General features: G+C 37.5%; 1 protein-coding gene across 16 annotated transcripts in view; it reads right to left on the bottom strand.

Annotated features, from left to right (window-relative positions):
• Positions 1–27,988, bottom strand: part of DLG2 (discs large MAGUK scaffold protein 2) — a 2,140,731-nt gene that overhangs the window by 309,291 nt on the left and 1,803,452 nt on the right. For all 16 annotated transcript variants that reach the window (XM_066369745.1, XM_066369736.1, XM_066369732.1 and 13 more), the window contains one exon: positions 18,148–18,250. In XM_066369745.1, coding sequence (XP_066225842.1) covers positions 18,148–18,250 — 103 coding nt within the window. The remainder of the gene's footprint in view (positions 1–18,147; positions 18,251–27,988) is intronic.

The raw sequence follows: 27,988 nt of genomic DNA on the forward strand, positions 1-27,988 counted from the left end.
AATTCAACATGCCATAAATGATTTTTCAGAACACCTACTTTGTGCCTGACACTATTCTAGTTGCTGAAGATAAACTAATAAAGAAGCAGTCAAGGCTTTTGATCTCCTAGGGCTTATTTTCAAATGGGAGAAGAAATATCATATGTAAATAAATAAATAATTTTATATAGTGATAAGTTTTATGGAGAAATTAAAACAGGCTATCATTTTAGTATAAAAAGGTAGTACGTGATGATGGTCAAGAACAGAGACATGGGAGCCAGACCAGAATCTGAATCACAGCCCTAACACCTCCCTTCTGTGTGATCTTGGGAAAGTTACTTAGCCTATCTTTACCTTAGTTCCTTCATCTCTAAAATGGGGATGATCTTAGCCCCTATTTGAGAGGCTTGCTTTAAATATTGCATAGTTATATATGAAGAGCCCTTAGAATAATGTCTATAAGCCATGAATGCCGATGATGACTTATTCATCACAATACCCTGTGGAGAAGCTATTCTTTTCTTTAAAAGTTATTTATTTATTTATTTATTTATTTATTTTTACAGAGACAGAGAGAGAGTCAGAGAGAGGAATAGACAGGGACAGACAGACAGGAATGGAGAGATGAGAAGCATCAATCATCAGTTTTTCGTTGCGACACCTTAGCTGTTCATTGATTGCTTTTCTCATATGTGCCTTGATCAGGGGGGCTACAGCAGACTGAGTGACCCCTTGCTCAAGTCAGCGACCTTGGGTTCAAGCTGGCAAACTTTGCTCAAACCAGATGAGCTTACACTCAAGCTGGTGACCTGGGGGTCTCAAACCTGGGTCCTCCGCATCCCAGTCCAACGCTCTATCCACTGCACCACCACCTGGTCAGGCTTCTTTAAAAGTTTTATTTATTTATTATTATTTTTTTTACAGAGTCAGCGAAAGAGTCAGAGAGAGGGATAGATAGGGACAGACAGACAGGAACGGAGAGAGATGAGAAGCATCAATCATTAGTTTTTCGTTGCGACACCTTAGTTGTTCATTGATTGCTTTCTCATATGTGCCTTGTCCATGGGCCTTCAGCAGACCGAGTGACCCCTTGCTTGAGCCAGCGACCTTGGGTCCAAGCTGGTGAGCTTTTGCTCAAACCAGATGAGTCCGCACTCAAGCTGGGTACCTCAGGGTCTCGAACCTGGGTCCTCTGCATCCCAGTCTGATGCTCTATCCACTGCGCCACTGCCTGGTCAGGCTAAAAGTTTTATTTTTAAATTTATTCATTGATTTTAGAGAAAGAAGAAGGGAGAGAAAGAGGGAGAGAGGAAGAAAGAGAGAGATGTTTCTAAATGTGCCCTGACCAGGGATTGAACCCATAACCTTGGCGTATCTAGACGACATTTTAACCAATCAAGCTAACTGGCCAGGGTGAGAAGCTATTCTTAACTCCTTTTCACAGATGAGAAATCTGGAGGTCAGAAAGGCTAAATAACTTTCACAAGGTCATGCAGCAAGAGAGTAGCACAAGCACTGTCTTTGAGTTCTGCTCTGTTCTTAAATGTCTGTCTCTCTTTGAGTTTTGTTTTTCCAAATATTTACTTTCCAGTGGCTTGTGACTCGAAAGATAGTACATAGTTACTAACAATAAAATTCACCCTTCTCAGGTCTTCCCTCTTCTGATTTTAATAATTTTTTCCTTTTATATAAGTCTCTTTTGCAGCTGCCTAAAGTTCAGCTGTTCGTCTTAGCAACATGTATATATTTGATATTACTTTATTCATATAGAATTCTTTAATTATCAACCAACTATGTGCCCCTTAGAGGTTACATATAATTTGCTGTGGCATTTGTACTTTTTACATGAAATGCTTTGGTGCAGAAAGCTTTAGATAGTATTTCCATTTGTGATGCTCAGATTTTATCCATTTAGTTGAAATTCAAAATTGCTATTATTTTTCTTTTTATGACCTTTTCAGGTGTCTTTTTTTCCTCTTTCTAATCACAGTTCCATTTAAACCAAATGACATACAGAAATCCTCACTTCATTGGTAATCTGCTTTCTTTTTATATCTAGTTTTAAACCATAATCGCTACTCTCTTCCTTTAATTGCTCTGACACTTGCTGTGTACTTTCTTAAGCAACATCTTGCCAGATGTAAGTGTGCTCTTAGAGCAAAGGAGAGATCTAAAGCCCCAGTGCTGAGCAGTACAATGCAGCTCTGCAGATTCTAAGACTGTAAATATAACATGTTTAATGAGGCTTTGAAGAGGAAATGCTATAAAACCTATAAACTCAGCCTACACTAGTTGTGTGACCATGGACATTTTTTCTCCTTTCTAGAGAAGCGGGAAATGGGTGAGTACATGGAGGGTGGTATTTGAGATGAACTGTTGATTGACTATTGGCCCCATTTGGAGATGTGATGTTGCAAATGGGAAACTGAGTCAGGTTGACCACTTGGAATTTTGCTGCTGTCACTTAATTGTGTAACTTCTCTGACATTTTATTCCCTCGTGTGCAAAATGGGGATAAAATTGTTAAAGTGTTTGTGAAGGTTACAAGGCATAACATGTAGCAATATTTAGACCTACTAGGCATAATGATAATAATTATTATCAGTTGTTACCTACTCTCTCCATGTTTATTTGTGATTGAGTTTTTGAACCTAGTTCATTCCTTAATATGTAGACGATTCATGGTGAAATAAAGCCCCCACCCAACTGTTTGCCATTTATTTTTACTATTATCTCCAGAGCTTCCATCAGCTTTTCCACATGGTCCAACCCATTTTCAAGATGCATAGACAAAAAAAATCACCAGCATTCAAATCTTCATTAATTGATTGTTTGAGTCATTCATTAGACATTTATTAACTAGATACTATGGTCACTTCCTTCCACCCTAAAGTTTATAGTCCGTGGAGAGATTGGATATTTGTTTTCATTAATTGCAAGATGGAGGAAGAAATGTAAAAATACACAAGATACTGAGGCAACACAGAGGAAGTAAGCAGTGTTATTCTGGGGATGATGTGGTATAGCTAGGAAGGCTTCCTGAAGAAGATGATCTCTAGCTTGTTCTTTGAAAGAAAGAGTTTGTCAAGTAGACAAGGAAAGAAGGGAAATTTTGGGCAGACACACAGAAATAATTACAGCTCAAATACAAAACATCAAGGCCTGTTAGGCAAATGATAAGCAATTTATTGTTGTTAGAATATAAAGCTCAAGGAGAGGTGTAGCTAGGGATGTGAGAGCAGACATACATTTAGATACGGGTTATTTAGATGAAAAGTACCTAAGAAGACTATGCCTGACTTACAATGCTCAATAGTTGCATTTACATTTTGTTCTAGAGACCGACTCTCATCTTATAAAATGATGTAGATTGTATTTTATATTCAGATATTATATTCCTATCTTCTTTTTTTTTTTTTTTTTTTCATTTTTCTGAAGCTGGAAACAGGGAGAGACAGTCAGACAGACTCCCGCATGCGCCCGACCGGGATCCACCCGGCACGCCCACCAGGGGCGGCGCTCTGCCCACCAGGGGCGATGCTCTGCCCCTCCGGGGCGTCGCCATGTTGCGACCAGAGCCACTCTAGCGCCTGGGGCAGAGGCCAAGGAGCCATCCCCAGCGCCCGGGCCATCTTTGCTCCAATGGAGCCTTGGCTGCGGGAGGGGAAGAGAGAGACAGAGAGGAAAGCGCGGTGGAGGGGTGGAGAAGCAAATGGGCGCTTCTCCTGTGTGCCCTGGCCGGGAATCGAACCCGGGTCCTCCGCACGCTAGGCTGACGCTCTACCGCTGAGCCAACCGGCCAGGGCCTATTCCTATCTTCTTTATAGCTTATTGTATAGTCTCAGGCTGTCTGTAAAGTTTTCTTTCTTGGTTCTTAATTAGGAAAGATGGAAGATGTGGAACTGCAATGAGAAAACATAACTTGAGGGAGAAATTTAACAGCTCAGAGAAGAAACGAAAATAATGAATGCTTAGTATTTCAATACCATCAACAATCATAGAATGATGACATAAAGATCAACAAGAAAATCCACTTTCTCTGCTTCCAATGAAAAGATTCAATTTGCATTTACCAGAAGACTATTAAAAATGTTTTCTCTTGAATTTACTAGGAGGAAAAAATGTGTTCCTAACTGTAAATCGAACTATCCCCAGTGGGAAACCTTTGATTTTTCCTCAGCAGTTTTCTCTGCAGGTGCTCCCTGCCTCCCTACCCTGGCCGCCCCACAATCTTCACATCTTTATTTCTTTGGGCTGCATCAGCTGTGTTTTTATGATGATTATGTAGACACTCTATTGTCATTATTTCTCACTAATAGTTGCCCAACAAAGCTATTTGTCTGCAATTTTACAGGTAATTTTGTTCCTTTTAAAATGCCCTTTGTAAAAAAAAAATTTCCTTTGCATTTTTGTTGCTCATTGTTAAGTGGCTGATAGCTGGGAATTATCACTGAAACTCTTAACATTTCTGCTTTGCTTCCTGGAAAAATATCTCACAATGATACCTATTTTTAAGAAATTCAAGTATTTAAAAGAAAATAAAAATATTAAAAATTTGGATAATATAGGGCGTTATTTACATTACTAAGAAAACAACCATTTATAAAGATTCTTTTGATTGACCTTAAACAAAGAAGAATTTATGTATTCAATATGATATAAAGAAAGATTATTAAATATTTTTAAATGAAGATGTCTACTCTACGAAACTAGATAAGTGTTCCATATGTTTCCAAGGAAATGGGGTGGCTACAACCTTGATTTCAGATCCCTTTAGACTCCAGTGACCTCTTTAAAGGATAAGTGTCCTCAATTTTTCTAGGAAAGAAGCATATCAGTAAGAAGAACAATTGCATTAAGATTTCTTTTGGAACTTGTGATTCCCTTGGCAATTTACACAGCAATTGGGTATTATATAGTCACACTGAAAGAAAATAGTATTTATAAATTATTTTTGAGTTGGGAAATTATCTTAAAGTATGAGGAGTTTTGTAAATGATAACTCAACTAAGAAATACAATATTTTATTCCTTAACTTCTTCCTATTCAGCATTTTTCTCCTTTAAAACACTGCAAATAAGATTTATACATATTCCTCTATGGTCTTAGCTTCAGTTTTTATCTAAATAAGTTATTTAATAGTTAAAGGGCAGGTAATTAAAGGGCCAGAACATAGGAAGTTGATGGCAACAAAGTGGAAATGAGACTTCTCAGTGTTAAACTTCTAATACGATTTTGATTTTTGGACTCAAGTAATTAAAAATAAAGTTAAAATGACATCCCATCAAATATTCTCCTACAAAACAAAAAGAAGTTTTCTCAAAATATGCTTATTTGGTAAACTTAAGGCAAGCCTAAAAAGTCTAGATTGATTCAACTATTTTGTTTAGCTAAAAGAATTATAAAATAGTTTGATGCTGAACAACATTTAAAGAATGAAGTATGAAGCCCAAGAAACAGAATTAGTGGGTCTGGGTGCAAGTTCAGCTCATGGCATAGACTACAATAGTACCATGATTATGAGCAGGTCACTTATCTTCACTGAGCTCCCCTTCTCTTAGCTGTGAATTAGAATGATAACACTACCTGCCTATTTACCTCTGTTGTTCTGTAGATCTGATGAGGAACTGCAAAGTCTTAAAATGGTGCTAGTTAATATTTTTTATTTCATTTATTGTTTCTAAGACTTAAAAAAAAAGTGCACTAAATCACCCTTCGGTTCATTAGAGGAAATGTCTGTTTCTTTGCTTAATTTTTGTGTGTGTGTGTGTGTGCTTTCACAGACCAGACAATAAAAGTAACACCAAGAGTGTCAGTAGTGATGCCAGAATTGATCTTGGGATGGCATAATCTACTTTCATAGATTGAATATTTTTTTAGCATGCAAAATCAATGTCTAGGAGCTCTAGTTATCTTACATGCCTCTTAATTAGGCATTTTAGTGGGAGATGAATTTGCTCTGCCACCTACAGCTGAGCCAGTGACCCCTTGCTTAAGCCAGTGACCTTGGGCTCAAGACTGTGACCTAGAGCTTCAAGCCAGTGATCTTTGGACTCAAGACGGAAACCATGGGGTATGTCGATGATCCCACGCTTAAGCTGGTGAACCCATGCTCAAACTGGTGAGACTGTGCTAAACTTGGATGAATCTTCCCTCAAGCTGGTGACTTCAGGGTTTCGAAGTTGGGTCCTCAGTGCCGCAGGTCAATGCTCTATCCACTGCACCACCACCCGGTCAGACTCTTTTGCCATATTTTTTTTTTTTTTTTTTTTTTTTTTTTTTTCATTTTTCTGAAGCTGGAAACAGGGAGAGACAGTCAGACAGACTCCCGCATGCGCCCGACCGGGATCCACCCGGCACGCCCACCATGGGGCGGCGCTCTGCCCACCAGGGGGCGATGCTCTGCCCATCCTGGGCGTCGCCATATTGCGACCAGAGCCACTCTAGCGCCTGGGGCAGAGGCCGAGGAGCCATCCCCAGCGCCCGGGCCATCTTTGCTCCAATGGAGCCTTGGCTGCGGGAGGGGAAGAGAGAGACAGAGAGGAAAGCGCGGCGGAGGGGTGGAGAAGCAAATGGGCGCTTCTCCTATGTGCCCTGGCTGGGAATCGAACCCGGGTCCTCCGCACGCTAGGCCGACGCTCTACCACTGAGCCAACCGGCCAGGGCTTTTGCCATATTTTTATGAAATGGAAGAATTTATATAATAAGCCAATATGCATGTCTATTGGTTTTATCACCTATTCCCCCCTACCTGAGTCTACTTCTCTCCACCTTTTCTGCTACTGCTCTAATCCAACCACAATCTCCTCTCGCCTTGATAGGTGTCTTTGAATTGGTCTTTCCCCAGTCCCTTCAGAGCCCTTGGGCCTATTCTCTATTTGGGAGCCCTGTTCATCTTTTTGAAAAGCAAATCTGACTGTGCCAGTCTCTGGTTTAAATCTTTCAACACTATTGCTTTCTGGTCAAAGGACCAGATACTCACACAGTCCTGCACCAACTGCCTCCACCTCCCTCTTTCATCATCTTATGCACAGTGTTTGTCCCACTTACCATCAGTCTTCCCCAGTGCTGTCCTCTCACTTTACAGGCAGCTTTACACATCCTTCCCTCCTCTTCCTTAAAACTCCTTCCTCTGCCTACTCACACTTCAGATGAAAGAAAAGGTTATTTCCTTGGGATGCCTTCCTGACCTTATATCTAGGTCAGAGTTTTTGTCTGTTTTGGTTAGTTCTGGTTTTATCTACTAAGAGTGTACTTGAATTTCTAGACTCTAAGATTCTATATCCAAGTTCTTTGCTTTTCTTAGATGAGTACCTTAGCTTATGTAATTCACTAGTGTGATTTTATTTGTTTAACTACAGGTACATTAGGGAAAGGGCCATGTCTATTTTGTTCATCATTCATCAGAAGCATTAAATAAACACTAAGTGAATGAAGATCGAACGAGTGAATGTTTGTTCTGCTATTACTCAATTTCTGTAATATGTCAGCAACTCTTTATTTTTATTTATTTATTTATTTATGTATTTTTAGCAACTCTTTATTAGTCATTAAATCTACTAAAAATTCTATTTGGGGCCCTGGCTGATTGGCTCAGTGGTAGAGCATTGGCCTGCTGTGTGGAAGTCCTGGGTTTGATGTCTTGTCTAGGCACACAGGAGGATCGACCATCTGCTTCTCCACTCTTCCCCTTCTTTCTTCTCTTCCTCTCTCTCTCTCTCTTCCTCTCCCACAGCCATGGCTCAGTTGGTTTGAGCAAGTTTCCCCCTCGTGCTGAGGATGGCTCCACAGCCTTTCTTTAGGTGCTAAAAATAGCTTGGTTGCTAAGCAACAGAGTAACAGCCCCAGATGGGCAGAGCATCACCTGGTAGGGGGCTTGCCGGGTGGATCCTGGTCAGGGTACATGCAGGAGTCTGTCTCTCTGCCTCCTTAATTCTCACTTAATAATAATTTTTTAAAAAGAATTCTACTTAGATTAGGACTCTATAAAGCACACTGAAGATATATATATTTCCCATGCTTAGCTTTTCTATTTTAAAGTCACTATTATTTGTGATTCTGAGAATTCAAGATATTGCCACTATTTCAACTTTCTGCACCCTTGATTTCTTGAAATTAATTTATTTTTCATATTACATCTTTTCAGCTTCAATAAATCTATTTACAATCTTGGTAATTATAATTTAATTTATTAAATTAATAAGATTTGGGTTACAATGGTTCTATAAACAAAGAGACCATTCATAGTAAGTTATTAATCTTGTAAGCCCCAACAAACAATAATTGCTTCTATTTGAATTAAACTTAAAACCATTATTGGAGGGTTCAGTCCTATTGAACACAGAGAGAACAACTTCTATAGATATTGATCTTTCTCCTTCCCACAAGAGGGTGAAAGCAGAATTTTCATGTTTTAAAATGTGTGGAATAAAAAGAGAACATTTAGAAATTATCTCTTTGTAACTATTATTCTTTGATGATGAGTTTTAATTAAGAAACACAATAAACAAATTTCATAAAATGCCAGCCAGAAAGAGCCTTAAAAATAATTTCTCTAACCATCTTAGTTAACAATCAAGGGGATCAACATTCAGAAAGTGACATGGTTTTGATGTGGTCAGTGAAGCACTGGCTGCAGAGTCACGGGAAGGAGAAGAAAGACGCCTCAGCACTCACTACTAAATTCAAGGGTTGGTTTAAATAGAGGCTATATTCAAACAGATGTGGGGATAAACTAGGCGAGGAATCCAGAATCCAGAGTTAAATCAGTAGGTATTTTGAATCTGTCTTGGTTTGTATTCCCCTTCTGTTTGTCTCTGAAAACAGAACATACTTTTGTAGTCTCTAACATCTTGAAGTACCCTGTCATGTGGAATTGTTATCTAACAAGGATCTGTGTCCATTTTGTAATGCTTTTATAGCCAAGAGTAGGATTTAAACCCATTCTTTCCATGTATTTGATCTGGGTGTTACTAAAGACAAGTATGGATTTAAGAGAGCTTTTTGGTTGGCAAAATGTGTTTAGCAAAGGATTTATTTAACCTCTTTGTATTAACAAGTAAGTACTTTATGTCACTAGATGCCAAGAGACTCCCCCCCCTCGCAATAATGTAAAATCACAGGTTAAGACAAACAAAAGACCAATGTATTTAATCATGGAATGAATTGTTATGGGGATGGGGATAGAGCTGATACAGGGGGAGGAGGCATGACCTATAATCAACTTCGTAAGTATGATATTTTTAACTCCTTTGATATGAGTTTGAGATATTGTATTCCCAAAATAGATTATGAGGTTAAGAGAGTTTTCTAAGTGTTGGGAATTGATAACTCCTTTTGTCTTCATTACATTTCTCTAGGTCCAAACTGGGCTGTGGGCATGGAGAGAGGGATGCAGCATAATTAATTATTAAAGTATCTGGATAGGAACTCCTATGAATCTGCAGACTGTATGTGCAGGGCATAGAAATCACTTATCAGTCATAGTCTATGGTGCTCTGTGTTAGATGGAGGTTGGGGAGGAAACAAAAGCAATGAGGAGAAGGCTAAAGAAAAGGACACACTGAATGAGAAGATACCCTGGGAGATTTTTAGTTGTAGAAGGAGGCAGTATCTGTTAGCGGAATGTGTGTGTATAAGAAAAAGCTGTGAAGAAAGACATGGCTAAGCAATAAAGCTCTAGAGTCATGTAAAAATTTATGTAAGTTTCCTTCTTAATATTTTGGTAAAAATTAGAATATGCCAACTAGGTTAATTAAACCAGATTTAATGTAATATATTTAGAGAAATCTGAGATCTGCGAATAGAGACTATCACTAATGATGAACTGATGGACGATGGATAGATCAGTGGACAAGCAGACAGATGAATGGATGGAGAAAGGGTGCTGCAGGAAGAAGACGGAATTGGGAAGAAAAAAATCATAATATATTTGAACTATTTATCAAAATCAATATTGTAAGATTGGTGGTTATTTTTTAAATTAACAATTGCTTATCTTTTAAAGCTTTCCTTTATACTTCATTCAACTGTGATACACAAATAACAGCAATTAACAACAGAAACAAGTTAAAAATGAAAGTGAAGTTGTGTACATGAGAAAGCCTGGAGGCTCCATGAGAATTTTTTAACCTCTTTATGTCCATTTGATAATAATAATAATCTTATTGAGTTATTGAAGCTGTGTGCCATCATGAGCTACTATAGTAAATTTTAAAAGAGTTAAGGAATTTACTAGCTGTTCAGCTAGCCACAGCTTTAGTACTTAAGACAACTCTTAAGAGATTGAGCTGCTTTCCTATATGAGTGCTGACTGAGCCTCAGCTTGTCTGCCGGAAATGAAACAGCTGGAAAAGATGATCTTTAAGGGTTCTTCCAACTCTTAATTTCTATTTCTCAATGAAATAGAGAATGCTTCTAATTAACTAGATTGTGCATTTGTTTCTTTCCAAAGAATGCAAAAAACAGCAAAGAGTAAAGATGTAATGTTAATGACAAAACTCAGGTTATGAAACTTATGATTCTAAACTACCTGAGATTAGGAGTCATGTTTTAATCTAGAATTTAATAACCAGAGGATTATTCTGATAATGTCTTAGCCATACTAAAAATTTCTTTTTCTGGCATTAGTGAGAACATTGAGGCCCATAAAGATGAATAACTACCACAAGGTCACACAGCTGAACTCCGAGCAGGCACTAGAATACTGATCTGCTCTTCTCCATCCAGAGCCCTGCACAGAACTTTCCATTCCGAAGCTCATCTTAAAATGTTCCCTGAGGATGCTGATGCAATTTCTGACCCAGAACCACAGCTGGACTTTAAGGAATCTTTCCTGGGCATTTAAGATGCAGTTATTTGCACTAAGTAAATATTTCGACATGCCACAGCTGCTCATTCATATGCATAAACTTATGTAGACATTGATTTAAAGAAAGAAATATAGCTTGCCTTTTAAGAAAGCATTTTTGGATGTTGTGTATACTTTCATTTCTGAGGACCTCCAGGTACAGAAGGTGTCTATATTCTTCAGAGGGTAAATTAGATATTTATTTAAAGTTCTCATCATATCTTTGACCCTGTAGAGAAATGATCAGGGTCCAACTCTGGTTTAAGCTTGGTGATTTGATTCAGAGTTATCACTCTGAATAAGATCAGTTTTACTTCATGCTGAAAAGAATACCTACTTTTCTTTCTGAATTAGCTTCACAATTTAAAAGGAATGAAAAGATTATTTAAGTGAACTTCTTTAAAATATAGTTAATTACTCAAAAAAATTTTAAAATGATTCCTTGATGATTTTCTTTCAGTTCAATAAGCTATCCATCAGGATGGGGTTCAATCTGACCCCATCCAACACAATATTTCTTTACTCAGCTGCAGGAGAGACCATAACTAAAGAGAATGAGGCCTGATGAATAGGTTCATGTCTCACTAACTGAGGAGTTTGAGCGAGGTTTATGAATTTTCTTGAAAATCTGTATTTAGAGGGGAGAGGTAGACAATGTAGAGGTGCGTGACCCATGAACATAGACCTCCTGCAAACTAACATGTCCTTAGTAAAACCACTGAGGCATGACTAATCCTTTAGTGATACATGCCAGAAACCAATCCTAGTGATGCAGCCTTATATGACTTTGTACATCAGGTAGAGTCCAATTCAATAATGACCAATGACAATTCTTGCAGGATCCCTAAGATTAGAGAGTGGTGCTCAAACTTTAATGTACATACAAATAACCTGTGGCTCTTGATAAAAATACACATTCTGATTTAGTAGGCCTGGGTGAGAATGTGAGATTGTGCATCTCTAACAAGCCCTCAATTTTTATTTGTGTTGCTAGTTTAAGAACCACTTTTGGTAGATCTAGACTCTGGAATAATTAATTCCTTCCCCCAGCTTCCTCCATGGCTTACTCTCACTTTTTTTTTTACAGTTGGTGTTAAAATAGCTAGTTAGCAAGGCCTTTTCTACCTACCAAGTATATATATATTTTGTGACAGAGACAGAGAGAGGGACAGATAGAGACAGATAGGAAGGGAGAGAGATGAGAAGCAATTCCTTATTGCGGCACCTTAGTTTCTCATTGATTGCTTTCTCATATGTGCCTTGACTGGGGAAGGGGGGCTACAGCAGACTGAGTTACCCTTTACTCAAGCCAGTGACCTTGAGTTCAAGCTGGTGAGCCCTGCTCAAACCAGATGAGCCCGCGCTCAAGCTAGCATCCTTTGGGTTTTGAACCAGGGTCCTCTGTGTCCCAGTCTGACGCTCTATCCACTGTGCCACCACCTGGTCAGTCTACCCACCATATATTTCTGTCTCACTTTTACTCTTATTCATATTTATTTGTACTACTTATCACTATATGACAAATGTTATATTTATTTATATTGATTCACTGATTATCATTTCTCTAGAGTGAGGCATTGTAACGTGTTCAGAAAAAATATCGCTTTAATGACTGAATGTAAAAATAAACCACATAGGCTCTCTATCACAATTCCATAAGCCACATCACATTTTGGAGTGTCCAGGCAATAATCCACTCTTTCCTTTGGACTTTTCTTTTAGGACCTCAAGTATTCTGCTAAAAAAATAAGAGGTGGAGGAAATCAAGCACCGCCACTGTCTACTCAAGTCCCTGCTGGCTGATGGGGGCCACCATCGACTTCCTCGTTTTTACTTGCATGTCTTTCTAAAGCCCTAAAACTGTTCCCAAGAATGCCCTGAGTAGACAGAGGAAAGGCAAGAGGATATTGGTGACTTTCTTAGAAACAACTTGGCCATGAATTTTGTCCATTTTGTGTTTTATCCAACAATTTTACATTGTTCACTTGGATTTCTTAATGAATATATGGTGGTTTATTATTTCAACCCATCAATAATCTCACACTAAATATAGGTATTATGAAAAGACAACAAATGCTATAAATACTGGCCCCAGTCTGACCCAGAGGAATGCTTTATTAGATCCTTTTTTTTTTCTTGTGACAGAGATGGAGAGAGAGACAGAGAGAGGGACAGATAGGGACAGACAGGAAAGAAGAGAGATGAGAAGCATCAATTCTTTGTTGCAGCTCCTTAGTTGTTCATTAATTGCTTTCTTATATGTACCTTGACTGGGGGGCTACAGAACAAGTGACCCCTTGCTCAAGCTGGCGACTTTTGGGCTCAGGCCAGTGATCATTGGATCATGTCTATGATCCCATGCTCAAGCCAGCAACTCTGTGCTCAAGCTGGTGAGCCTGTGCTCAAGCCAGATGAGTTCACACTTAAGCTGGTGACCTCAGGGTTTTGTAACTGGATCTTCTGCATTCTAGTCCGATGCTCTATCCGCTGCGCCACTGCTTGGTCAGGCTAGATCTTTTTTGACAAGTATATAATTAGGTTGCCATCAATGCTTTTTTTTTCTTTCAATTTTTTGTCAAATGTATTGTTATTTATTTATTTAATAATTTTATTTAGAAAATTAAATTTTACAGGTTGACATTAATCAATGAGTACCTAGGTAAATCAGGTAAACATTTTTATAGCATTTGAACTATTGATTATGTTGTATACCCATCACCCAAAGTCAAATCATTTTACATCATTGCATATTTGTTCCTCTTGACTTTCTTCCACCCACTCACTCCCCCATATCCCTCTCCCCCTGGTAACCACTTCATTTTTATCTATGTCCATGAGTTTCAGTTTTATATCTCACCTATGTGTGAAATCATATAGTTCTTGGCTTTTTCTGATTTCTTTTAAAAATTTTTATTATTTTTAATTTATTGTGTTTACATGGATTCAAGTGTCTCACTACGTGGCCATGAAAAATGAAGGAAATCAATGCCCTTTTAAAAAATTAATCAACAGTGTTGAAGATGAGTTTCAGAATTTTAAAAAATGTTAGAGCTTTAATCATCTACTCTTTGTGCTATATTGCAGAACAATAGCTGTAGATTTCCCACAATACAGGAGAAAAACAGAAACCAAAAAGGCACCATCTAAAAACTGTATCAACACCAAATGTCCAACATAGGGATTCTTACCATTTCTGTATCTAGTATCAAAACTCTAAGCCATTCATTCAATATTCATTCATCAACTATTTCTTAAGCACTTACTATTAATGTTGCCCAACCCCCTGAAGATATCATATTGCACTTCTAAAACAAGAACAGAACCATTGGTAATGCTTTAGTTAAGCACAGTCAAGTTAATAGTAAGCAAATTAACATAAGAGATAAAATGAGTGATAGAAAGGTCCTTGCCCTCTAGAAGCTTAGTTGAGCAGAGAAGTGTGCAAATCATGATGATGTACATGCCAGGTATCTGAATACAGGTCTAGGGAGCTCAGAGAAAGAGTCAATCAATATTATCTTCGCAGAATAAAGATGGCTTCCTAATGGACATCCGAGGGTCCGCAAGGTGACTAGGAATTCTAACAGTGGAAAGGGGAAAAAGGCAATTCCATGCCCAGAAACATGACAATTCAGGATCAAGTATAGAACAGGGAGTAGTCTTATGCATCAGTGGGGGAAGATGATAAAAAAGAATGATGCTGGTGGGTGGAGGTGGGTAAGTGGGGAGGGCTCATGAAGGTTGGCTGGGACCATATTGTATAGGGCAAGGAGTTTGTACACAAGTGCATTGGGTTATATCTTTTAGAAAGGTGATTTTAAAAGGAATGAGGAAGATGGCTGGGAAGAGTAAGAAATGGGGTATGTGTATTTGGAGGGAAATGGGGTGAAAATCATTATGTTTTTTTGAATAACATTGGAGTAATCTCACTAATTGAATATAGGTAACTGAAGTTCTTACAAGAATTAACTATCCATATTGCTTAAATAGAATTACTCTTGAAGTATCAGATATATAATCCTTTTTTTAAAAAAAAGAGAGAGAAAATAATTTCATTTTCTTATTATTAATGTAATACATGTTAATTGCAAAGTAAACATATGGTACAAATTGAATTAAATAAGATGGTAAAAATGAATCACAATCACATCATCAAAAACATTGTTTGTATGTGACTCTTCAATTCTACCACATTGAATGAAATATTGAATAAGACTGATGATGGACAGAGCAATTCAGACAATTGAGGCTAAGTCCATTTTAAGTAGAAGTGAGTATAACAACTTTGACCTTACTTTGGGTAGTGAAATTTGCCAAGAAAGACATTTATTGTAACATGATGTTTATAAATTATTTATAATTATTTCAAAAACTGTGCTAAATAATATAAAAAACACCACTGCAAATGGTTTCATATTTTGCAATAGCCACTTGTTTAGGACTTATTTTCTGCTTTGAAGCAAAAATTTAAAACTGCAAGTAATAAAAATCAATCTCTTCAATCTTCGATTACCTTCAAGTAGAAATCCAATTACTGAAAAAATGGCAAATTTTTATTCATTAGTTCAGCAACTTTTTAAGAAATACCAATTACAGCACAAACTGTAGGTACATTTATCAGTGAACAGAATATAGGTTTTGTGTCTACACACATAGAGCTCACAATTTTGTGGAGTTTAGCAAGATATTTTTTTTCTTCTCCTCCCCGGAATAAAAATCCCACCCATTTCTTCAATGTCTGGCTCCATTCCCTCATTTCTATTAAGTACTTTTTTGCACTGCTTTGGCTTCTGCAGGTTTATCTATTTTCTGACATTTGTTAATTCTTAGAGATGGTACCATAATCATATGATTTTGGTCCTATGTCATCAGGAACTGATACCTATTAAATGTATCTAATTTCCTCTTCAATAATATGAAAAATTCCTTAAAGACAAAGACTCGGAATGGAGATAAGGGGCACATTTTCCGAATATTTGGTAATACTGAGCAAAGCATCTAGAACATTCCTGGTAAAAGCATTTGAATATAACCGAAAAACTTACTGAAAGCATGGATCTTGACCATACCAAAAGAGATGTCAATAAAATTTGTCTTAGCATGGATACTTCCCAAGACCGGTGAGAACGAAGGGGACTTGGTGAGAATTTCCTAATGGAGTCTCATGGCATACTCTTCTTTCCACTTGTTATTTTAAAGGTAAATTGTTCATTATTTTCTAGAGCTGTTATATAATTTAAGTGTCCCTAAATGACCTAAACAACAATCCAGTTTTCCATTTTAAACAATAGTTAAATCAAGGCTTGGTTGTCTGTTAAATTTGCAAAACAGAATAAATAATTGCTCAATGTTTGCATAACTACATTTCCAACTGCTTCAAAGCTGTAACAAATTACAATACAAAGTATTAAAATAGAGAAGTCATTCGGTGAATCTGACTTGTGCTTTGGCAAATTTAAAATAAGCTTCTTGTTATTTACAGGTTTCTTTAGAAGCACTTTAAAATTTGATTTATGTGATTTATAAGACATGCTTTGAACAGGCATCTTGATAAAGTACAACATAGTATCCAAATTAAGTATATTGCTTAAAGGAAACTAAGTTGTAAGGAAGCTTAAGGTGATTGATGGTGATAGAACTAGGACAACTTGTCCTATATTGTAGCTTCTAAAGCTTGAAATTATTCTGTTCAAGGTTATTTGAATGGCTGTCTTCACTATTAAGAGCTTCCAATTGGTGTAACTATAGGTCTGACCATCTTATCAGTCTGCAGAATTGTTTGAGATGAAATTTTTCCAAAATGGGAGAACAGCTCAGGATATTTATGCCATGTGGCAGGTTATGGTGAAGGCCATAGAATTTGAGAATGAAAGACAGCAGCTATCAAGAAAATGAAAGAATCTCATGATAAAGTTATTACTCTGTATTAAGTAGAACTTGTTCATCAGATTGTGCTAACCCAGATCTTTGCATTTTCTGTTTTACAGTGGATACTTTTGGAGCCATTTATTCCTATCAGAAGACACGTCTACTAATTTTTAAGAAGTAGAAAGGCTTCTCAAAACTGTCAGGGAAGAACATCTGATGTTGTCGTCATTCATATTCTGTCATTCATATCCAGTCATCCCCTCTTCCTCAGATTTTAGCCACATCTGGGCTAGGGCAACAAGGGAAAGCATTTCATAATATTTTGTTGGAATAACAATTATAAATTCTAATTCTAAAGCCAGGCAAAAAAGAAAGTAATGTACCAAAACATACTTGGCAGAATCTTTTCTCTATTTTCATGCAAAACATGTGGCTGGCCACCATTAATGGTAAAATCTAAGATGCCACAGGCAAGACACAAACAGTCTTCCAAACAACAGGAGACCAATTGATATTAAGTAAGAATCATTTGAAAAGGTCAAAGAAGCCCCATATACCCAAATGTGCAAAGGTTCTTCCTTGATGGCAATCTGTATTTTCATGTTTGGCTGTTTAATACTCCTCTTTGGTAGTCATGCAGACCAAAAGCAATTAAATAACTATATTTCTTGAAGACAGAAGCCATATTTCTCTTTCATTTTTTTGTACAAAGTATAGCCCACAGTGGTTTTTTTAAACTACGTTTCATGAACAAAGAAGTGTTCTATACATTAATTTGCTAAGAAATCAACTACAATAGATAATATTTCAGTTGTCTCATTGCACCTCATTCTAATCATAGAAACAGTTGAAACAAATCAAAGAGCAGGGTATGGCTAATCCAATTCGAGATAGCTCATCAAGTCTCAGTAGGCTAATTCAATTTATGACATCTCACCAAGTCTCAGGGTTTATAGTGATGCATTCCAAACAAGTGAGAGTGTATCCAGAAAAGACCAAAAAAAAAAATTCTACATTAAAGGAATCTAAAACCATGATAGTGATAAGAGTTAATGCCACAGGAGAGAAAATGGTCTACTGATCATGGTCTATTTCTACAGATAAAATCTCTCCCCCTTGCTTCCCAAATCTTAATTGTTTTTATATATTTACTGCTGACTAAAATGATATGTACCAGATAAGAATATAAATGAAATAAAGCTGAAGCTAGTTGTTATTTATTTAAATTCCTATTTCAAACAGGCCTCTCTAACTGGCTGATGATTTCCTTGGAAGATTAAGGCTAACAAAGCCTCATGTTCTTGGAACATAAAGCATCCATTTTCCACAATAGGTAGTTTTTTAAAAAATCTTGTTGGCAGTGACTAGTTAATACAGGTGATCAGAAACGCAAGTGCACACTCACACATTCACATATCAGAACACGAGACGTTTGGGTGCTCACTGACCTTCAGGTTGGTATTGTGCTATAATCGTCACCGTCTGTCCAGCCCCTTTCAACGCAGAAGCAGCCTGTTCATGGGACGCTCCACGGAGGTCAATGCCATTCACCTGAAAGACAGGAAGCCAGAGAATTCTGGTTGTTCTCTAAGGCTTATTTTTCGGATAGACAGAAGAGAGAAAGATTCCCCAAACTAAGAGGCTGTCTAAGATTATGTCACCTGTCTCAAAACCCCTCATGTTCTATCCAGGCATTTGTGTGTTAACTTAGCAAGTTTTAAGCTCTTGAGAACTTTTAGTTAGCAGACACATGAAATTTCATCTTGTGGTGTTCATGCCCCTGGCGGACCTGGTTGAATTTTTGTATACCCATGTCCAATTAGGATTTCCGTGTGTGCATTTCATATGCCTCTGAGAGTTTCCTAGATTTCTGGGATAGATAGGAGCCTTCGAAATTAGAGGAAAAAAATAGCAATAAAGAGAGATGCATGTAATATACACAGACAAGTATGTGCTGACAGATTAATATATTCAGATGAGGTTCTGGGACACTATGGAATGGGGCTGGTTACCCACCAAAACCCCCTCTTTGGTCAGATGCCTGGTTCTGTCATTCTGAGCTTGGTTAGATAGCCCTGAGCCTTGTTCCAGAATAAACCTGACTGCCCCATTTCTCATGTACAAGTCCAGCATGAGTTCTGACAAAACGAAATAAAGAATGCCTGAAGTTGATGTCATTGCTGCTATCTTCCATTTTGGGGTTGCCGCCAAAAGAGAAACAAAACATCTTAAAAACAAGTACAAAACTCTGCCGAGAGGAAAAATTCATTCTAAAGTCAAACTTAATGAAAAACAACAGCTAAAATCTTTCTCGAATCAATTCAGTCTAAGTAAACACAACATAATTACTGAGTGCTTTTCAATGACAGGGCTCTCTGCCTACCCTGGGAGAGGGGTGGTGGGCGGGGAACACAGGTGAACAAGACAAGCCCTAGGAAGCTTTTCTGCGTCAACTGAACCTTCAGTAAATCCAGTTTTCTAACCTACACAGAGGCTGGTTTTTACAGATGATACCAGAATTCTGCTTCCTTTTATTTACAGGGAAGATGGCCACAGCCCATGAAAAAGAGTAAAAGAACTGACCAGTTTATCTACACATAAAATATAAATCTTATTTGGCTTCTCATGAGTCCTTTTTGACAATGATACTGGATGGGTGGGGGTTACTGCTCTGTTTCCCTATCAGGCCGGAATGTCTGTAATCCTCAATTCCCCATCTCGATTCTCTTATAACAGCCTTGTTAAAGTCTCCTTATGCATTTCCATTCTTTTCCTGGCCTCTTCCTGGCTTTCTATTCTGGTGAACTCCTCCCCAAAAAGCATTGATTACATGGTAAATTGGAAAGTCCACTGAGCTAGGCTTGGCCCACCAGTGCCACTCATTAGTAGTGGGATTGTTATATCACCAATCTGAGCTTCAATTCTCCCCTACGTCTCAGAGTTAGACTCAAAGAGTGCTTTGATTCTGACAGTCCCTTTGAACTACAAACTTTCAGATTAACTTCTTGGTAGACAACAGCCATTTCAGAGCTTGTCTACGTACTGATGAGTCAGGAGTGTGACTCAGAGAGCTGGAGACACAGGAAAAGTTATTTGATAGAGGTTCTTGCCTACAGAAAGTTGAATGAACAAGTCATGAACTAAATAATCTCTTCTTTTATCAAAAGTTTAATTAGCTTTTTGTTAAAAAAAACATGATCATGGTAAATGAATTCTAATGTTTCAGAAAGGTGTATAAGGAAAAGTAAAAAGTCTCTTCACTGCCTGCACTCCTGTGGAAGCCACTGTGAGCAGTTTCTTGTGCATGTTTATAGAAAATTACTACAGTACATGTGAGCACATGACTTTACTTGTATTTCTGTTTTTCTTTCTACATATTTTAATAGACTATTGCCTTTTTATTTAGAAGAATATGATCATATGTATATATGCATATATATACGATCCTATTCATCTAAATAAAAGAATATAGATATAGATATAGATATAGATATAGATATATAGTTTTTGTTTTGCTCTTCTTTTAACTATACATGTTGGACATCTTCAATATCAGCTGATAGCATTCCACCTTTTGAATGGGAGCCTATGGTTGTACCAGAATTTTTTTTCAAATTATTATTAATGTGGTCAGCTTTGTGTAACTGCAAACACTTATGAATGTGTTCCTGAAGGATAAATTCCCTGAAAATACATGGGTGGAAAAAAGTAGGTTTATAGTTATGAGTACATAAAACATTCACTTTTGTATTATTATTTATTTATTATTATTAACCTACTTTTGCCCACCTCAGTAGATCTTAGAGAGCTTTCTTCATTCACATATGCTATATTGTCAATTTTTAAAAATGATTGTGGAGTGTTTTATTATTCAAGGTAAAACAATTTGTTTTACTAGTGCATAATTGATGGACACTTAGGTTGCTTCAGCATTTTGCTATTATAAACAATGCTGTAATAAATGTCATCTAATAATAAGTGTTTGGGTTTTTGTTTTTTTTTTTGTTTTTTTTTTTTAGTTCAGTAAGAGGAGGGGAGGCAGAGACAGATTCCCACATGCGTTCTGACCAGGATCCACCCAGCAAGCCCACTAGGGGGTGATGTTCTGCTCATTGGGGCATTGCTCCATTGTTCAGCAACCAAGCTCTTCTTAGCTCATGAGGCAAAGGCCATGGAGTCATTCTCAGCACCTAGAGCCAACTCACTTCAATTGAGCCATGGCTGCAGAAGGAGAAGAGAGAGAGAAAAAGAGAGAGACAGAGAGAGAGAGAAAGAAGCAAGAAGATGGGTGGAGAAGCAGATGGGTACTTCTCCTGTGTGCCCTGACTGGGAATTAAACCCAGGACAACCACATGCCAGACCAATGCTCTACCACTGAGCCAATTGGCCAGGGCCAAAATTAAGTTGTTGAATAAAGGGTATTAAATTGTTAAATTTTGAGTGTTATTGTCAATTTGCCTCCAAAAATGTAACATTAATTTATACTTCCAAATAATATTTAACTGGCTACTTGTAAAAATTGTACATGTACTAATATTTAATCTTTGCCATTCTGATAGGTAGACATTGTATTCAAAATATTTGCATTTCTTCAAAATTGAGGTTAAGCATATTTTTATGTCTGTTGGTTATTTAAATTTCTTTTTGTATAAAATGTCTCTTCCCTTAATTTGCTTATTTTTTATTTGGACAGTCTTCTCTTTTAAAACTTTATCTGTATATTAAAAATATTAGTGTTCCATCTCATATATTGCAAATAGTCTTACTGGTTTGGCGTTTGTATTTTGTGTTATTATATTTTAAAACTATTTTAACTTTTCCCTTGTATATCATTTCTTGCATTACAGAAATTTAAAAAATTATAACAGTCATGTTTATTATTTTTTTCCTTTTAAGCTTCTGACTTTTGTATTACATATTCCCCTCTCTAATATATTTAACAAATTACTCATTTTCTTTAGTAGAACCATAGTTTAATTATTAAGTATTTAAAATTTCATCTATCCAGATATATTTTGGTGCCTGATATGAGAACCAGGTGAACAACCACTCTTTCTTGGACCTTTCTTTTATAGCATCAGATTTTTATATCTTTCAATATCCAAATTAACCCCTAAGTTTTTCTCAGTGAACTAAGGGAGAATAAAAAAGTGAGAAGAAACAAAAGATTGGGAGTCAAAGAGAACTGGGTTTGAATCCTAAATCCACTAGTTTTATCTAAGTTACTTGGGAAAGTCACTTAAATTCTTTGAACAACAGCTTCCTTAACTGTAAAATGGGTATAATACCTACACATCAGGGTTATTTCATAGAATAAATGAAACAATAGCTGTAAAGCCCTTAACACATAGCCTAGCAAAAATAGGATTCAGCAATAGTATCTATTATTACTGTATTTCTTCAAAGAACTGTGATTATAAGTGATGAAATAAAATCTAATGGAAATAAACCAATACAGAATATATTGTAGTATATATTACTTCATATATTTTCCCCCTTAGGAACACCCAATTTCAGCACTGGAAGAGACTTAGAAACTTGTTTACCCAGCACGTACACATTAGAGATGATCCCCATTAGGGAAAGGGATTTTCCCTAAGTCATTATCAGAGTTAGTAAAAGGTTAGGACCAGTCAGAGCTTCTTTCCACTGTAGCAGATGTTTCCTGTGATGAGTGTGTGTTTATTTCCATCTGGGCCAATAAAACCCAAATCTTGTTCATCTTAGGCCTTTTTCTACACGAGTCTCCACATATGCAGAGCATCTGATGCTGCCATCATCTTGAACAATGCTACACTGTCCGTGCCCCAGTTGATTTTCCTCCAGGTTTCAGCATACATGTTCTCTTCTAGTCTTTCAAGCCTTTCAAGGTCACTCTGCTTCTTATCTTTGTGGTTTTAGGTTTTATCGTGAATCTTTGCTCAAATAACATTTTCAAAAGCATTCAGAAACAGATTAAATCATTGAGGTGACATTTTAAAATACTAAGTGTGACACGGCCTCATATATTTATTATTTCTATTTTTCTGCTTCAGTTTGAATTTTCTCTTCTTGAAGCATAGACTAGAAGATTGGGTGCCATTAGTTACTGTTGAAATTAATAATGATAGTCATTGACATTCACTGATTATCAGGCTTGCTCATATATAGAGGTAATATTTAGATTTTATCTTATTTAATCTTCAGAAGTCTGGGATTATTTTTCTGATTTTACAAATAAAAAAAACAGCTCAGAGAGAATCACTAACTTGTTCAGGGATAACTAGTTGAAAGAGATTAAGAATTTAAAATAGTCTAACTAAAAACTCTTGAGCTCTTCACTATCATTTCCAATTGGTCTTTCTTCAATATTCTGTTTAATTCTGAGGGTTTATGTTTGCAAGATTCTAATTTTGAAGTTTGTCTTTCAAGCTCCCAGAGACTGAGTTGAATGTGATATGATGGTCAGCTCTGCAACGGACCCAAGCAAACTGGTTTAGACATTATGGGCCAGATTATAGCAATCAGATTATGTAGGGCTGAAGCAAAAGGTTTGGGGAGGCTAGAAAAATTCCACTGGTTACTATCTCCTTTTGTATGGAACTCTTCTTGGATCACAGAAAACATTAAATACTACTTGTTATGATAGCCTTTTCACAACTAACCAAGTTAGTAATGCATAAGAAGTTTAGGATGTCTAGTTAATTCAAGGAGTTATAGGTATTGTTCAGGTGCTGATGTGATGAGAAGAAAATGATATACCATGTCCAGAATTAACCTTTTTTTTAAAAAAAGATGAGCATTATGTTTGCTACTTCAGCCACTAGGGCCCCTAGTCTAGGGCTCAGGGCTTCTCTGACTAAATAACTCTGTTCTCTCAGATATTTATTTATTTCTTAGTATTAAAGAAAGGATAATATCAGAATGAGAGAATTACAGCAATGGGGAGAGTGTTTGTGATCATCTGCAAGCACCAATGTATACCTTTAAGCTGATACAAGCACAGTATTCATGTGTCCTTGCTCCCTGCATAATGCTGAACTTCATCATTTCTGTGATTCTGGCATTTCTGCACCCTTGCACAGGCTGTTTTCCTTATCTAGGACATAATTTTTCACCTCCTCCACACTTGGAAAACTTTTCCTAGTCTTTAAAGAGTCAGTCTCAATGGGCTTATTTGTGAAGTGCTACAGGTTGGAGCTTGTCTTACTGGGAATTGTGTTCCTAGCACAGTCCTTGGCATATAGTAGGTACAAAATAACTGAAGAGGTGAGTAAATAGGCAAGTGAATGAGTGGAAAAGATATTTGCACTACGTTTCCCCAGGCCAACAGTCATCTAAGCTTCACGTGACCCTGGCTTCACACTGATGAAGAACTTACCATCTTTCAGGGAAATCCATTCCACCTGGGGTCAGATCCAATTTTTAAAAAAAGTTCTTTGTGTTGAAACTAAATTATCTTTCTGGTCCTTTCCACCTCTTGGTTCTAATTTTGCCTTCTGATAATTCACAGAATTTCCTTTTTAATGATTTCTTCTTTTATATGGTCCTCTTTCTAATATTTTAAAGTTAAATTTATTGTGGTGACATCAGCTAAAAAAATACATAGGTTGCAAGTGTTTCTTTCTAATATTTGAAGACAGTTTTTCCTTTTCCAGGTTAAAGGACCTCACTCCCTTTGTCATCCCTTCATATCATTCTCACCAAGTGACAATTTGCCTCTGCTTGCATGCCTCTAGTGACAGGGAACTCTTTCTCTTCTAGTCTGTCGATTCCATTTTGCGATGGATCTTATGAGTGTTATTTTTATTTTACTCTATTTATTTTTAATTTGTTATTTATTGATTTTAGGGAGAGGAAGGGAGAGATAGAGACAGAGAAAGAGAAAGATCGATCAGTTGTTCCACTTATTTATGCATTCATTGGTTAATTATTTTATTTTTTTAATGATTTTTGCTTATTTATTTTAGAGGAGAGAGAGGGGGGAGAAAGGGAGAGAGAGAGAGAGAGAGAGAGAGAGAGAGAGAGAAGGGGGAAAAGAGCAGGAAGCATAAACTTATAGTAGTTGCTTCTTGTATGTGCCTTGACCAGGCAAGACCAGGATTTTGAACCAGCAACCTTAGCATTCCAGGTCGGCGCTTCATCTACTGTGCCACCACAGGTCAGGTTCATTGGTTGATTCTTGTATGTGCCCTGACTGGGAATGAAGCCTGCCACCTTGGCATATTGGGATGATGCTCTAACCAACTGAGCTACCCAGCCAGAGATTGAGTGTTATTTTTAGCATCTTGATATTATTTAATACCTCATCAGACTCAGCTGAGTGCATATGAGGTCTGTTATGGCAACATGAATATTCACTACAATTATTTTCCTTGAATGTGTGCTTAGTGTAGTATGTAGAGCTAAACACAGTGCTGATGCAAATTCTGTTTCTTTAAAATATCCATTTTAGTCATTTCTTCTTCCAATTTACGTGAAGGAGTGAACCAGAATGACACATTGCCATTGTCGAGCAATTGACTATTCGGTAGAAGACAACAGATAAGTACACAACTAAGCACCTGGTGGTAAGTGCTATGACAGGAAAAGGTCAGAGTGCTCTGGGACCCAGAAAAGGGGCCCCTACTGAGGTGGAAAGGGGTCTGAGAAGGCTTTCTGTAAGAAGTGACATCAGAAACAAGATGTGAATAAGTTATTCAGGAAGAGTTGTGAAGAGAAGGGTGGGCAGAGGAGTAGAAAGAGTATTCTAGGCAGAGAGGGAAGCTGACAGGATGGCAGCATGGGGAAGAGGTAAGAGATGAGGAAGGAGAAATGGAGGTGACGATGGGGATGATGGCAATGATGATGGATGTAGTGGTGAAAACTGGTGTGTATGTACTTAGTCGGTGGCAGGCATAGTTCGTAGCTAGCTCTTTCTTTCTTTCTTTCTTTCTTTTTAAGATTTATTTATTAATTTTAGAGAAAGAGAGAGAAAGGTAAGGGGAGGAGAGGGAAGCATCAACTCATAGTAGTTGCTTCTTGTATGTGGCTTGACCAGGCAAGCCCCGGGTTTTGAACTGGTGACCTCAGCATTCCAAGTTAATGCTTCATGCATTGCACCACCACAGGTCAGGCCAAAGCATTTTCTAGATATCAATTCCCTTAACCCTCATAACAGCTCTCTTATGTAAGAACACATAACAATGCCCATTTTATCAAGGAACCAGGGCATAAAGATTAATAACTTGCCAAAGTGTTCACTGCCAATCATGGCAAAGCCAGGAATTAAACCCAGGCAATTCAGTGTAAGAGTCTGTGAGTTTCTAACCACAACACATTACTGTCTCTCAAGGCTTTAGTAGTAGAGGCATGATAAGCCATTTTAGTGAATTTGGAATTTTGGTTTATTATGATTGCAGTGGGGAATCATTCCTCAGCTTAGAATTGAGAACTACTATTTTACCATTAGTCCTATATACCCCAGGAGTGCTAGAGCCAGAGAAAATACAAGGAACACACAGGAGCCATGTGGTCCTGCCAGTCCTGTTAAGAGCCTCCCAAGTTGAACTGGTCCCTTGGAGATGCTTCTCAGTAGGCAGTGCCGCTGCTTGTGGCTGCTCAGGTTTCCCATCTCAGCTCATGTCATCTGCCTGCTATGGAAACAGTACCATGGGAAGAACACTGGGTGTAGACTCGGACTCAGATCTTGGCCTCCTTACTTTCCAATTCTATGACCTCGGGTACTTGGGTAAGTTACTTAACCCTTTGACCTTCAGTTTCCTCATATGTAACAAAAGATATTAACCCTAATTTTGCTGGGTTGTTGCTTGGGTAATAAGAGATGATGCAAATAAAGTATACTGCTCAGAAAAATTAGGGGATATTTAAAAATAAATATGAAGAAATAAAATATCCCCTAATTTCTGTGAGCAGTATACTTAACACTTGGCACATTGAGTAGGTCCTCAATCAATGGTTGCTATTTACATTATAGCATATCCATTATCTATAAAAACCAGACTTTAGAATGGATTTTATTAGCAATAATCAAGTTAAAGACTATATTAGGTATAAGATTATCTTGAAATAGCTAAGAGTAGCTAAGAACTACAAATTTAACTGACTCATTAATCGTGAAAAAATAAAAAGGGGTGCCCCAGTGGGAAAGGGCTAGATAATTGGCACTAGATTTCAATTAAAATAAGTCAGGTACAGAACACAGGGGACTGTTTCAAGCAAATTATTTCACTATTTGGGGTCTGGTTGGTATGTGGCAGGGGGACAGCAGGGAAAAAACTGGGGCAGAATCCAAACAATTTCTATTTTATTCAGAGAGACTAGAGAGATTAAAATGAGCAGATGTATTACCAGTGAATTAAGTAAATATAGAAGGCCTCATCTTTTCTCAAGAGGGGAAAAAAACCCATCTATTTCCATTTTCCTGAAGTGATGAGATGCAGTGAGGTGGAAATTTCGGTTCAGTTGCTAACTCGGCCACTGACTCAGGCCCGTCGATAAACTGCTGTGGAAAATGGAAGGTGCTAGAGCCCACCATCCCAAGGGTCCCCTGTGATTCAAAATTTAATGATTTCCATAGTTTAAAAATAACATCTCAGGAGTGATTTACAGATAGGAAGCTGTTTTCCCACCTCACATTTCTTACTGAGCAAGGTGAGACACAAACAAATATAACAAAAGCATTCACATGTATGATATTAACTGATCCTTATCACCTATATGTGGGGGAAGCAAGGAAACTATAAATATCCCATTTAATACTGAATGGCCAGCAGGCTGGGGAGGTTGGCACAGAGCATGGAGAGAGGAAAATGGTGCCAGAAGAAGTGGACCTTGAATACCAGGTTAAGAAGTTTTGTCAACAAGTGGCCAGAGGAGGGCTTTACAGAGGCATTGGACACAATTTGATTTGTGTTGAGGGGGGGGGGGTAACTATGGCAACAGTGAAATGTTGGGGTTGAAGAACTGAGTGATCAAAAGTAGGATAACAGATGGGACACTATTGCAATGTTGCAAATGGTAGATGATGAAGACCTGAATTAGAAAAATAAAAATGAAATTGGCGGTGGCAAATGGGCAGGCTTAAGAGAGGACGCAGAGAAAGGTTCTATACGGCAATTCTCTTCAAATACCTCTGGGAACCAAATAGAATTTAAGTAATACTTATAGTGTTGAGTGGATTGGATATAGGAGATAAGAAAGGTGATTAGAAGGGAGAGAATACCATTAATCAAGATGGGGGTTACAGGGTGAAAAATAGGTTTGAATAAGAGGATGCTTCATTTTAAGACATGTTGAGTTTGCTGTGTC

The sequence above is a fragment of the Saccopteryx leptura genome, chromosome 1 (genome assembly GCF_036850995.1).
Source record: "Saccopteryx leptura isolate mSacLep1 chromosome 1, mSacLep1_pri_phased_curated, whole genome shotgun sequence".
Classification (NCBI taxonomy): Eukaryota; Metazoa; Chordata; class Mammalia; order Chiroptera; family Emballonuridae; genus Saccopteryx; species Saccopteryx leptura.